General features: G+C 42.0%; 1 protein-coding gene and 1 non-coding gene across 8 annotated transcripts in view; both read left to right on the top strand.

Moving 5' to 3' along the window:
* Positions 1 to 14,407, top strand: part of KCNT2 (potassium sodium-activated channel subfamily T member 2) — a 397,559-nt gene that overhangs the window by 334,773 nt on the left and 48,379 nt on the right. For all 7 annotated transcript variants that reach the window (XM_029081285.2, XM_029081284.2, XM_029081282.2 and 4 more), the window contains 2 exons: positions 6,102 to 6,213; positions 12,427 to 12,528. In XM_029081285.2, coding sequence (XP_028937118.1) covers positions 6,102 to 6,213; positions 12,427 to 12,528 — 214 coding nt within the window. The remainder of the gene's footprint in view (positions 1 to 6,101; positions 6,214 to 12,426; positions 12,529 to 14,407) is intronic.
* On the top strand, positions 8,684 to 8,821 carry LOC114817609. Its single transcript, XR_003765470.1, has one exon. It is a non-coding gene; the product is annotated as a small nucleolar RNA SNORA7 (small nucleolar RNA).

Raw genomic sequence — 14,407 nt, 5'->3', positions numbered from 1 at the left:
GATCCCTGCCTTCAAGGAATTCATAGAGAAACAAAGAGAAATGACAATTTTTGCAAGAACTGGGACGATTCAATCCAGCTCTTTCTGCAGCTCATTAGCGTTTGCCCTCTTCACCCAATCTATTCATAAAAACGGAGTATTAGACCCTCAGTTCTTTAATTCCAATTATTATGTTTCTCAGGTGTATAATGCCAACCACTATAAAGTGGGATTTAAATCAAATCAAATCAAATCCCATGGCAGCAAATGTTTTCCATCCTCCAGATTTAGTTGCATATTTGCTTCCACCAAATAAATTGCCCCACTCTGGTTTTTGAGGGAGGAGGAAAATATTTTTTTTTTGTACCACGGAACTGTGAGCAGGAATAGTTCCCTACATGTGGTAGGTGGGGAAGCCGAGGAAGAAGAAGCAGCATGGCCTAATGAAAAGAGTACAAAACTGGGGATCTAATCTTGGCTCCACTGCTTATTGTTCCTCCTCTGTCCATTATTCCTGGACTTAATTCTTATATATTCCACTTAATAGCCTTGCCTCAATTGTAGTGTTATAAGAATAATGCAAAAAAGTGGGGTGATAATCCAAGTAAATATGGTATTTTGCTCTGTATTAGGCAAAGTTAGTATAACAAGGCGATCCCAAGCAGCAGTTAGGTTTTGAAAGCTTTCCTAACAAAATGAACCCCACTTCTAAGTGAATTTACGTGGGTTCATGATTAGTGCTTATTGAAGACTATAGTGAGCAGTCCGTCATTATTTTTTTCTGGCAAGGCAAACTGCATCCTTAGAAATGTCTAAATGGGATTTGATTCAACAGAGTAGAGGAGTGTTAAACCCAAAATAGAACTATTCCATTCATATTTTGAAAGTAGTAAATGCAGAAACAACAATAATTTAGCAACATTCCAGTCCATTCTCAACTGTCCAGAGTCCAAATAATCACGTGCTTTTTTTCTTCACATTTCTCTCGATTTTCCCACTTTTAAAGATTGTTCATTGTTCATTAGCAACTTACCTAGAGAATAGACAAGGAAAGTAAAAGAGACCCAGATATGTCATTCAGTGAATTTGGCATGTATTAGCAGCTCTGATAAAACATATGACAGGAAGAAGATTGAAGCTATCTCTGGGAATGAGTTTCAGGGATCACTTAGGCTCGTCAGCAGAGTGATAGTGGGATGGAGTTTCACCACAGATTGGCGCATGTTTTGTTACGACACGTTGTTCAGGTGAAATCCTTCAATACGATCTGGTAAATGCACAGTTTATATTGATTCCTTATCAATTGTCTTCATAATTTAAATTAGGAAATCGATCTTGGGACCAGGGGTGGCACAGGAGAAGAAGGTGGGAGGAGTTTCCATGACCCTGCTCTTTCCCCTGTATCTCCCCCTCTTGCAGGGGCATTTGGGAGCCTGGTTTCCACGTTTCTGGAGAAGGTGGACCCTGGGTGGTCTCTGCCCCTTCTCCCCATCACAGGAGTCAACTCTAGATGAAGGGACCTGGGTCCTCCTCCAGAGCTGACCCTCCGCAGGGTGAAGGCATAGGGTGGAGGCTTTGTAAGTGACCCCTATGCTTGGGGCAGGGCAAGAGGTCCAGGCCCCATCTTCTGGATCTGACCTCCACAGTGGAGGCACCAAGTAGAAGCCACCCAGACCTTTCCTTTCATTCATTCATTCATTCATTCATTCATTTATTCAATCGAATTTATTGAGTGCTTACACTGTGGAGAACACTGCACTAAGGACTTGGGAGAGTACTGTACAGCAACCAATGGACACATTCCCTGCCCACAACGAGCTTATAGTCTAGAGGGGGAGGCAGACGTTAGTATAAGTCAGTATATTACAGACATGGACACAACTACTGTGGGGCTGGAAGCAGGGGATGAATAAAGGGAGCAAGTCAGAGTGACGCAGAAAGGAGTGGGAGAAGAGGAACAGGGGGGCTTAGTCAGGGAAGGCTTCTTGGAGGAGATGTGTCTTCGATAAGGCTTTGAAGTGGGGAAGAGTCCTTGTCTAATGGACTTGTAAATGTTCCAGAAAATAATAGAATGATTTAAACATCGGGTTGAGAAAGTGATAACATATAGGGTATATTTACTGGTTCCACTATAGTTTAGCTAAGGAGGGAATGAGCCAACAATTCTACTTCCACTGACTTAAAAAGTCAGCTAAGCCACTGTGGAACCAGTGAATCTACCAAATATGTGATCTCTTCCTCAACCCCATGTTTAGTCATTCTATTATTTTCTGGATCATTTACTTATATTAATTCATTAGATATTCTCAGATACTCTTGGTTTAATGGCAGTGTCAGCAGTTTCTTGGGGTGACAGTTCAGGCTCCTGTACAGTTTACTCTTTTCCTCAGTATTTTATTATGATTTTTCTGGTATTGTTAAGCACCTGCTATGTGCCAGGCACTCTACTAAACACTGGGGTAGATAAAGCTTATCAGCTTGGACACAGTCCGTGTCCTACATGTGGCTCATAGTCTTATTTTCCATTTTACAGATGAGATTGCTGAGGGACAGAGAAGTTAAGTGACTTGTCTAAGGTCACACAGCAGACAAATGGAGCAGTTGGGATTAGAACCCAGGTCCTTGTCAGTCGTATTTATTGAGCGCTCACTGTAAATAGAACACTGTGCTAAGTGCTTGGGAGAGTACAGTATAACAATAACAGACACATTCCCTGCCCATCACCAGTTTACAGTCTAGAGACTTCTGACTCCCAGGCCTGTGCTCTATCCACTAAGCCACACTTCATCATTCATTCAGTCAATCATACTTATTGAACGCTTACTCTGTGCAAAGCACTGTACTAAGCACTTGGGAGAGTACAATATGACAGTAAAGAGAGATACATTCCCTACCCACTTTTTTCCCACTGGAGGAGTATAGCGTTAAGTTATCGAATAATAATATTTGTTAAGAAGTGAGTATGGGCCAGGCACTGCGGTAATTAATTAATGATGATATTTGTTAAGCGCTTACTATGTGCCAAGCACTGTTTTACACACTGGGGTAGATACAAGCTTATCAGGTTGTACCATGTGGGGCGCCCAGTCTTAATCCCCATTTTACAGATGAGGGGACTGAGGCACAGAGAAGTTAAGTGACTTGGCCAAAGTCACACAGTTGTCAAATGGCAGAGCTGGAATTAGAGTCCATGACCTCTGACTGCAAGCCCGGGCTCTTTCCACTAAACCACGCTGTCCTATAATCAGATCAGACACAGTCTCTGCCCAACATAAGGCTCCATTCATTCATTCATTCAGTCATATTTATTAAGCACTTACTGTGTGCACAGCACTGCACTAAGCGCTTGGGAAAGTACAATACAGCAATAAAGAGAGCCAGTCACTACCCACAGTGAGCCACAGTCTAAGGCGGAGGGTGACCGGGAACAGATATTGAAGCCCCATTTTACAGTTAAAGAAACTGAGGCATGAAGGCGAGGACACAGGTATTGAATCCCCATTTTACGGTTAAGGAAACGGAGGCATGAAGAAGTTGACTTATTTGCCCAAGTTCACATGGCTGACAAGTGGCCGAGTGGGAGCTGGGAACTTCAGCCCTCTGTTTCCCAGTTTCCCTGGGCCTGGACTGGGGTAGAAAGAGGAGAAGGGTGAAATTGGTAGTAATGATATTTATTAAGCACTTTCTGTGTGCAGAACACTGTACTAAGTTCTGGGAGAGAATACTCAGGTGAGAATTAAACCTGATCCCTTCCCCTTGAACACCAGCGTCACAGATACAGCCTCATTTGATGGGTGTTTATTCAGTGAAATGTGTGTACCCCAGGGTAAGAAAATAAGAGATTCTGGGTTAAATCATTGAGTGTCTCTTGTAAACACAAGCCTGGGAAGAAGTAAGAGTTGCAATCTGAAGTGTCCAATTATCCTCCTTTTCTCTTTTTCCAAATGGCATTTAGTTAAGAGCTTACTATGTTCCAGGCACTGTACTAAGTGCTGTGGTAGATATAGGCTAATCAGGTTGGACACATTCCATGACCCACGTGGGGCTCACAGTCTTAATCCCCATCCCGGCTCTGCCACTTGTCAGCTGTGTGACTGTGGGCAAGTCACTTAACTTCTCTGTGCCTCAGTTCCCTCATCTGTAAAATGGGGATGAAGACTGTGAGCCTCATGTGAGACAACCTGATTACCCTGTATCTACCCTAGCGCTTAGAACAGTGCTCTGCACATAGTACGCACTTAACAAATACCAACATTATTATTATTATTATTATCATTATTTTACAGCTGAGGAATCTAAGGCACAGAAAAGTTATGTGACACATAGCAGACAAAAGGAGGATTAGAAGCCAGTTCCTTCTGACTCCCAGGCCTGTGCTCTATCCACTAATCCACACTGCTTTTTCCCTCTCCCCTCCTTTCCGCTTCCTTTTTTTTTCTCTCCTGCTTTTTCTTCTTCTTTCCTTACTGCCAGACCCAAATCCCCCATGCAACAGCCCCTCCCTTTGTTTGGAGTAGCAAAACCTACACAGAAAGTATGGCAGTTTTCCAAGTAAATACAGTATTTTTTCCAAATAGCCCCAAGACTTACTCCTCCCCTCCAATCAATCAATTGTATTTCTTGAGTGCTTACTGTTTGCAGAGCAGCTTGATATGCAAGCATGTTTAAAAAGAATCTGGCTGAAACCAGGAAAGGAATGGCTTGCTAAAAGCAAATTATTCGTGGAAACCGGGTCTTTGGGAGGCAGTGTTGATAAGAGAGACTTGTCTGGTGTTTGCACTCAAGGTCTCACACTTAGGTAGGGTCTCACCATCAGGGACTTCATCTGTGAATACAAAAACACAGCTACATGTGGTATATATATGGATATATGGAGGGTTAGAGAAGAAGCATGGTCTAGGGGAAAGACCAGGGACGGGGAGTCAGGGGACCTGGCTTCAAATTCCAGCTCCGCCACTGGACTGCCATATGACCTTGGGTAAGTCATTTCACAAATCAGTTACCTCATCTGTTAAACGGGGTTGAAGACTCCCACTCTATGTGGGAGAGGGACTGTGTCTGACTCGAAGACTATGTATCTACCCCAGTGCTTAGTACAGTGGCTGGTACATAAAAAGTGCTTAACAACTATCACAGTTACTATTATTATACATATGTGCATTCAATCGATTATTAGTTATGTAAATCCCTCAAACAAGGAACATTATTTTATGCTTACACACATTCACGCTTAGCAGATTCAGGGAGCCTATTTGCATTTGCAGTTATTGTGCTACTTGGGTTTTCTCATGTACAACTATTTCCTCTAGAATGTAAGCTCACTGTGGGCAGGAAACGTGTGTGCTAATTCTGTTGGATCGTGCTCTCCCAAGTCTTTAGTTCAGAGCTCTGCACATAGTAAGCACTCAGTAAATACCATTGATTGATTGATATTTCTCAGACAGAATAAAATGATATAAGATTCAAACTGGCTAATTTTACAGTAGACTGTGTCAATCCCCAGATGGTAAATTCAATATTCTGGGCAAATGTAATTTATAGCCATCCTGTAATTTTCAAAATCAACTTCATGTACTCCTCTTTCAGAAATGTGTACTTTAGGTAAAAAACCAATTACTAGATATAATTTCCTCCTTAAACTAAAATTTTGGGTGATCCTAACTAGACAAATGCAGTATAATAACAATTGTATTTCTTAAGCACTTACTATGTGAAACACTAGGATAGTGCAATCAGATCAGCACGATCTCTGTCCCACAATGGTCTCACAGTCTAAGGGCAAGTAATAACAGGTATTTAATCCTCATTTTACCATAGAGGAAACTCAGAGAAGTTAGATTACCTAAGGTCACACAGCAGACAAGTGGAAAAACGGAATTGGAATCCAGGTTCCCTGGCTCCTAGACTTGCGATCTTTTCCCTAGGGCTTACTGCCTCTCTTTCTTTATTTTCCCCAAACATATAGCTAATATTTCATACAATAACACATGACATCACCATTTTTCTGTAGATATTTTATAACCAAAGTTATGTGTCTCCTGCTCAGAGTTATGGATATGCTACTTTGCCTAATATCAGTTTTATTACTGAAGGGGTAACTGTATTCTTTCTTTATAATGCAGGTTGTTTTCCAGTCTCAGTATTATCACAGAGTTGACTCACCCAGCCAACATGAGATTTATGCAGTTTAGAGCCAAAGACTGTTATTCTCTTGCACTTTCCAAACTAGAAAAGGTAAGACTTTATTCCCTAAAAGGTGCATTTCATTATTTCTCTTTAAAATGTGGCTCAAAAGATTGCCATTTCCATCCCTTTTCAATCTCAAACTATAACATTTGGAGTGAAAAGGATGTAGATATTGAAGACATAGAGCCAAAGTTAAAGGAGTTCGGTCATTTTAAATTTTCCCAATAGTGGAGGTAAACAACTGCAATTCTTTACAAATGGGAATCCTTTAAAATAACAACTATAGGAACTACATAAACTTTAGGAGTGATCTGAGCTCATAGTGAATGCACACTGATGTTGAAGACTCTTAACTTATGAAGTGATCAAATGGACAGATCTTGACAATGTTGCAAAAGTTATCCAATTTCAGATACATGAGCCATATTTACATTAGTTAAATGAACATATTAATGTTATCAATATGCATCAATTATTTTAATATAGTACTATGACCATTATATTAATTCATTATTATATTAATAGAGGGGATCCAAGGATTCACAAATAACAAAGAGCCAGAAGTCCAGCTCAGCTCTGTCTCTGGGTTTTTATTTTTGTTTATTGGTGTCTACCCAAGCACTTCCTGTGTCCCAAGTTCCATTCTAAGCGCTGGAGTATATATAATTTAATCAGGTCAGTCATAGACACTCTTCCACATGGGGCTCACAGTCTAAATAAGAGAGAAAACAGGTATTGAAACCCCATTTTATAGTTGAGGAAATTGAGGCCCAGTGAAGTGAAGTGACTTGCCCAAGGTCACCCAGCAAGGAAGTGGTGGAACTAGGATTAGAACCCAGGGTCTTCTGACCTCCAGGCCCAGACTTTTTCCACTAGGCTACACTGCTTCCTGCTCAGGTCGATGGTGACCATAGAGCGACAACAACTCCCTCCCTGGCTTGGGATATATTTGGGAATGCTCGTGGTCAAAACCTTTGACTGTTTACCACTGGCATCTTCATTGCCCAGTAACTATTTCCCTTTGCATGGACTAATGGAAAGAGCCTGGGCCTGGGAGTCACAGAATGTGGGTTCTAAACTTGGCTCCTCCACATGACTACTGTGTGATCTTGGACAAATCACTTAACTTCTCTGTGCCTCAGGTACCTCATCTGTAAAGTAGAGATTAAGACTGTCAGCCCCACATGGGACAGGGACTGTGTCTGACTGACCTGATTATCTTGTATCTACTCCAGTGCTTAGAACAATGTTATCCACATAGTAAGTGCTTAAGAAATACCACAATAATTATGATTATCATGCTTTGCTCGGGCATGAAACTGTCCATCCAGGCCCCTACACATCTATCTATCCTTTGCCTCTATGGCTCCCCTGTGCCCCCTGATTCCTTCCTGCCCTCATGTCAGGCTCCCCAAAACTCCAAACTCCTCCTGTGTGCTTTAGGTTTTTACCTTGTCTTGCCTCCCTCCCTGCCCTATTCTGGAAACACTTGGGTTATAGAGCCCACACTGCCCAGGATCCCCAAAGCTGCAGGGCAGTGAGGGAGGGTGACCGGGACTTCCCTTCACCCTCACCGCAGCCTCATCCTCACTGCCTTGCAATCCTGGGGGGTGGGACAGGTCTGAAGGGACTCAGGCTATGGTAGAGCAGGCTGGCTGGCCAGGGGTTAGGCTGGGAGGTTGTCACAGAAGAGAGGTCTGTGGGGTGGTTCTGGGATTCAGCTAATAGAGATGGGTTGACAGGGATAGAGGTTGCTTTGAGATTTACGGGGGAAGGTATGGAGAGCCACAAGGAGGAGCTGCAGAAGCAGGGAAATTAGCAGGCTGCTGATTATCATAAGGAGCCTTTCATTTACCCAAAGGCAGCACCAAGAACAAAGACAATCAGAGGAGGGATTAAGGAAAAAGAGGAGGGACAAGTTGGTTGGAGAAGCAGAGGGACATTTTAAATTAGTTGGGATTGAGCAGTTAGTTGGGGTTCGTTGGGACAGGATGGAAAATCAGTGCTGTTTACTGAGTGCTTGCTGTGTGCAAGGCACAGTATGAAGATTTTGAGAAAGTACAATACAATAGAGTTGGTAGACATGATCAGCCACAAGGAGCTCCCAGTTTAGACTACAAGAGTAGTTTATAGAAGATGACCTTTTCCATTTGGATGATGATTGATGATATGGTACTTGTTAAGTGCTTCCTATGTGCCAAGCACTGTTCTAAGCACTGAGGTAGATACAAGTTAATCAGGTTGGACTCAGTCCATGTCCCACATGGGGCTCACAGTCCAAGTAGGAGGGATTAAGATTTAATCCCCATTTTGCAGATGGGGTAACTGAGGCACAGAGAAGTGAAGTGATGGCAAAGGTCACCCAGCAGACAAGTGGCAGCAGTCACATGGCTGAGCAGAGATTAGAACCCAGATCCTCTGGCTCCCAAGCCCGTGCACTTTCCACTAGGCCATACTACTTCTCTTTTGGAGCTCAGAGGACTAGAACTAGGTGTAACACTTGGGTTATAGGGTCATTACCCTCTAAGGGTGGCACCAGGAGAGTTTCCAGTACTCTACCAGTCTCGACAACAGGAGGGAGAGTCAAGCAGAGGCCTACCCGTTCCATTCCTAGCTTGGGCAGTGGCTAGTGAGTGGAAGGCAATCTGCTACAAGTCAGAACTTACCTGTGCTGAGTAGCAGTGGCATGGGAGAGAATCGAGGGCAGAGACTCATTTACTGCGTGGAAGGAGACAATGGTAACCACTTCCATATTTTTACCAAGAAAACTCTACGGATCCACTACCAGAATGATTGCAGATGGAAGTGAGCGTTCTAAGAGAGATGTGTCCATGGCGTCGCTATGGGTCTGACACAACTCGACAGCCTAAGACAACAGGCCATCTGTTGGGATGATTATCAAAGTCCTAGAGGGCTCCTTTGCCTTTGGCCAGAGCTGGGGATCACTAGACTAGGCATACGTCTGCTTTCATGATGGTTTTCACTGGCTGAGCTGAGGCAAACCCCACTTCCTCTCAGGAGAGCTGAGGAAGAGTTTTTATCCGCTCCTTTTATGAAGATTCCTTCTACAAAACCTCCAGTTTCACACTAAATGAAGGAAGCAATTTGCATCCTTGGCTAGCAAACCAGTTACAAGGCAGTCAATGAAGGGATATAATTAACAATTTACTGTTGATGGAAACAAGGAGGTGGTTGCATGGCTTTAGTAACATAAATAGAGCTCCAATGCAAGAGATTACTACATGGTTGTAGTGAGATGTCCTCTTGCTGTCTATCAAATAGGATCTAATATCATGCCTATCAATCAAACAATCAATTGTATTTACTGAGCACTTACTATATACAGAGCACTGCCCTAAGCTTACATTCTAATGGTACTCATTACTAGATGCAGAGTACTATATAAAGGCTTGGAAGAGTACAGCAGAGTTGGCAAACATGTTCCCTGCCCATAATGAGCTTGTGGTAGGGGGACAGTAATATAAATAAATGATTTATAATCTAAAATTCAAAGATATGTACATAAGTGCAGTAGAGTTGAGGGTGGGGCAAATATCAAATGTCCAGAGGTCACGAATCCACAACATAGAAGGGAAAGGGAGCCAGGGAAAAGAGGGCTTAATCAGGGAAGGTCTCTGGGAGGAGATGTGACCTTAATAGTGCTTTGAAGGAGGAGAGAGTGGTGGTCTTGCATAAGAGGAGAAGGAGGGCGTTCCAGGCAAGGTGATGGGGGGGGCTTATAGAAAAAGGTTCATTGGAGACATAGATGAAATCGGACCAGAATAAGTAACTGATAAAAAACTAGCAAAGTGTGCGAGCTGAATTGTAGTAGGATATCAGAAAAGTAAAGTAGGACTCTCTATGTGATGCAGAGGTGGCTGAGCATTGGAGGTTCTTGATGAGTGGGGAGACGTGGACTGAATTTATTTTAGAAAAATGATCCATGCAGCAAAGTGAATTAAGGATGGAGTAGGGAGAAGCAGGAGGCAGGGAGGTCAGCAAGGAGGCTGATGCAGTAATCAAGGCGGGATAGGATAAGTGCTTAGATTAACAGGGTAGCAGTTTGGATAGAGAGGATAATGAGGAAGTTGAGCAGGATGCAGTTGGGTGGGGTGGTCCGGAGGAGTGAGAAGTGCAAACTGAAGAGCAGAATTTGTGGAAAAGTCTGGTGGAGAGTCAGGAAGCCAATAATAAAGTGAATTTTTTTTTTTTGATGTGGAAGAAGAGGACCAATCAATAGACATTTTTGAGAAGTGGGGAGAAGTGTTGAATGACATTTCAGGAAGATGATCCAGGCAGCATAATGGAGCAGGGATTAAAGGGACAGGAGAATGAAGACAAGAAGACCAATGAGAGGCCTATGTCCCACATGGGGCTCTCAGTCTTAATCCTCATTTTACAGATGAGGTAACTGAGGGCCAGAGAAGTTAAGTGACTTGCCCAAAGGTCACATAGCAGACAGGAGGCAGATCCAGAATTAGGACCCACATCCTTCTGACTCCCAGGCTCGTATTCTACCCACTAGGCCACGCTGCTTCTGATTTAGTAATTAACAGCAACTTGATGAATTCTTGAACCACTGTGATCAGGGTTTAGGTAGAGAAGAAGGACCAGATTCAGGAACTGTTTTGATGGAAGGATTGGCAGGATCTGGCTGTAAATTCCAACCTGATAAATTTGTATTTACCCCAGTGTTTAGTACAGTATTTGGCACATAGTAAGTGGTTAACAAATATCACCACTCTCATTATTATTATTGAGATCTGAAAGATGGTGAGGTGTTGAGGATTATCCCAGGGTTGTGGGCTTGGGGGACAAAAGGAATTTTGGCATTATTTACAGAGAAGTGAATTGGGAGGCGGGAAGGGTGTAGAAAGGAAGATTAAAAATTCACTTTGGGAAGGGTTGAGTTTGACATGCTTGTGGGCCATCCTATTGGCGGTGTCCTAGAGACAAGTGGAGATTAATGATTGAATAGAGGGAGAGAGGTCAGGGGGAGATTGGAAGGTTGAGAAGTTGCATGATCTAATGGATAGAACTGGTGAGTTCCAATACCAGCTCTGCCACTTGTCTACTGGGTGACCTTGGGCAAGACACTTAACTTCTCTCTGCTTCGGTTACCTTATCTATAAAGTGGAGATTAAGACTGTGAGCCTCATGTGGGACATGGACTCTGTCCAACATGATTAGCTTGTATCTGTCCCCAATGCTTAGTGCCTGGCACATAGTAAGCACTTAAAAAATCATAAAAAAAATTAAAATATCCACATAGATGGGGAAGCTGTAGCCATGTGAGCATATGAGCTTGCTGAGAGTGAAAAGAGCAGGAGACCTAAGACAGAGGTTTGATGATATCCTCAGTTAGGGGACCAAAGGTGGAAGATGAGCCAGGGAAAGAAACTGGGAAGGGGCAGGTGGTGAGTTAGGAAGAGAACCTGGTTTTGGTAGGACCAAAATCTGATATCACCTTCAATGGTATTTAGTAATAATAATGTTGGTATTTGTTAAGCGCTTACTATGTGCAGAGCACTGTTCTAAGTGCTGGGGTATATACAGGGTAATCAGGTTGTCCCGCTTACTTACTGTGTGCCTAGCACTGTACTAAATCCTTGGAAGAGAAGCAGCATGGAAGGTGGATAGAGCACAGGCCTGGGAATCAGAAGGACTGGGTTCTCATCCCAGCAGCACCACTCATCTGCTGTGTGACCTTGGGCAAATCACTTCACTTCTCTGTACCCCAGTCACCTCAACTGTAAAATGGAGAGCAAGAATGTGAGCCCCATAGGGCACAAGAACTGTATCCAACCTGATTACCTTGAACTTACCCCAGAACTTACAACAGTGCTTGACACATAGTAAGTGCTTAACAATTACCCTCATTATTACAACAGAGTTGGTAGACATGTTCCCTGCCCATTATGAGCTTACAGTCTAATGGGGAAATCCTATATTAATAATATAGATAATATAATTCCAAGAATAATGGTCCCTAACAGTGCCTATGTGCAGGTCAACAGAGATTAGGACAGAGTAAGTCCACTGAACACTTCCTTGCTAGGTGTCATGTTGTACTTTGATTGCAAAATCAGCAGCAAAAATTAGGGAAAAGTATTATAACAGTTACTAAGTTCCCCAATGAGAATAAAATGGGGAAAAATTAAGTAAAATTAACAAACTGAGAGGATGGGAATTCTGTTTCATTTTCAAAAATGTAACAGTCTAGCAAACACTGATAGATTGCTTTCTTTTAACTCTGAACAGAAAGAACGGGAGAAAGGTTCTAATTTGGCATTCATGTTCCGGCTCCCTTTTGCTGCTGGAAGAGTGTTCAGCATCAGTATGTTAGATACGCTTCTATACCAGGTATGTGTCATTTCTTCGTTTCCTTTTTCAAGCATATTCTTTTTCACATGAGTAATTTTTATTTGTAGTTTTTTTTAACATGAATATTTTTCAATAAAAATAAATGTATCTTTTTTAAAGAAAATGAGATGGCTTGTTAATCGAATGCATTATTTGGTAAAAACAACATTGATTTGACCAATGATTTTGTAATATAAAGTAACTTGTCTTTCTATATAGATGATGAAAAATATTCTATCGGCCTTTAAGGGATATTCATTAGTATTTATTATTTATAAAGTTATTTTTGTGAATTTTCTTATGAATTCAGAAGAGAACAGAGATAAGCAGAAGACAGCACTTGTCATGGGAAAGTACATTTTTGTGTAACTTGACATACATTTAAGATGTATCCTGTACCTCAAATTCAACCTATATTGAAAATAATTATTGGAAATATACTGAAAATAAAACTGTGCAAAGAAATATTCTGATAAATGTAGAAAGTAGCAGGGGACGATTAAAAAAAATAAAACTATGTATGGATAAAAACATGTTTGAATGCAACTGGAATTTTTTATGCAATTCTAGAATGCAAATATTTCTTTCTGTGACACACTTTGAGGAATTTTCTAATGTTGTGTAGAAAAAACATATTTTTATTTAAATTCTGCCAGGATCCAAGTAGCCTCAGCATTTTATATTCACTGCCTTTATGTTATCCGCCAGAGAGTCTTATGTCTCGATCATCTGGTGAGTAGGAAAGTTCATGGTGGAAACTGTCTCAAAAATTATTTCATTTTTGACTTCCAGAGGTTTGCAATTTCATTCCTTCAAATGTTCTGAGTCATAGATTGCTAAAGTCATGCCGATGCAGTACTTTGTGTTCTTCCCATCATTCACCAAATTGGGGTCCATCTTCTAGAATATGCTTTTCCATGTTAGAGTCGTGTCCATCTGGAGACTCAGGGGATTTGCTGCAGGGATGATGGAGAATTTGCTGCAGGAAGCTCAGCCGTTGATTGGTAGTGGTGGCGTCATAGTTTATTGCTGCAACCTTCTCGTCCAAAGATCTTGCTCACCAGTGCTTAGCCAACTCATTGTTTCCTTGCTAACATCTGTCTCAGCACCTCATTCTTCATCATGACTTTTTTCTGCTCTGCTTCATAGCTGCTCCTTGGAGGGTCTGCCTCACCTTCTTTGGCTGAAGTGGTAATTTATTGATGGAAAAGAGTTGGAACAGCCTCAGGAGTGTTTCAGAAAGAAAAAAAAATGAGCTCTTTTCGCACACAGGAAAAAATGTTTAAAATGTATTGATATACAGGTTCTTCCAACCAGCGGTCTATATAACTCAGGGAGTGGTGAAAAATACACGTATTCCCTATGAATTTGCCTTGCCTTCTTTTAGCTTTACATGGCATGAATGAAATTACTAGTGCCCTAAGGTCATGAGGTCATTATTCATTCAATTATATTTATTGAGCGCTTACTGTGTGCAAAGAACTGTACTAAGCACTTGGGAGAGTATAATACAACAACAAACAGACACTGACCCTGCCCATAATGAGCTCAAAGACTAGAGGGGGAGAAAAACATTAATAGGAATGAATAAATAAATACATTACAGATATATACATATGTGCTGTGGGGATACCTTCTCCAGAAGCAGCGTGGCTCAGTGGCAAGAGCCCGGCTTGGGAGTCAGAGGTCATGGGTTCTAATCCCAGCTCCGCCTCTTGTCAACTGTGTGACTTTGGGCAAGTCACTTAACTTCTCTGTGCCTCAGTTCCCTCATCTGTAAAATGGGGATGAAGACTGTGGGACAACATGATTACCTTGTGTCTCCCCAGCGCTTAGAACAGTGCTCGGCACATAGTAAGCACTTGACAAATACCAACAT

The sequence above is a fragment of the Ornithorhynchus anatinus genome, chromosome 16 (assembly GCF_004115215.2).
Source record: "Ornithorhynchus anatinus isolate Pmale09 chromosome 16, mOrnAna1.pri.v4, whole genome shotgun sequence".
In the NCBI taxonomy this organism is placed as follows: Eukaryota; Metazoa; Chordata; class Mammalia; order Monotremata; family Ornithorhynchidae; genus Ornithorhynchus; species Ornithorhynchus anatinus.
The sequence above is the reverse complement of the archived record's forward strand: the minus strand, read 5'-3'. Positions and strand labels throughout refer to the sequence as shown.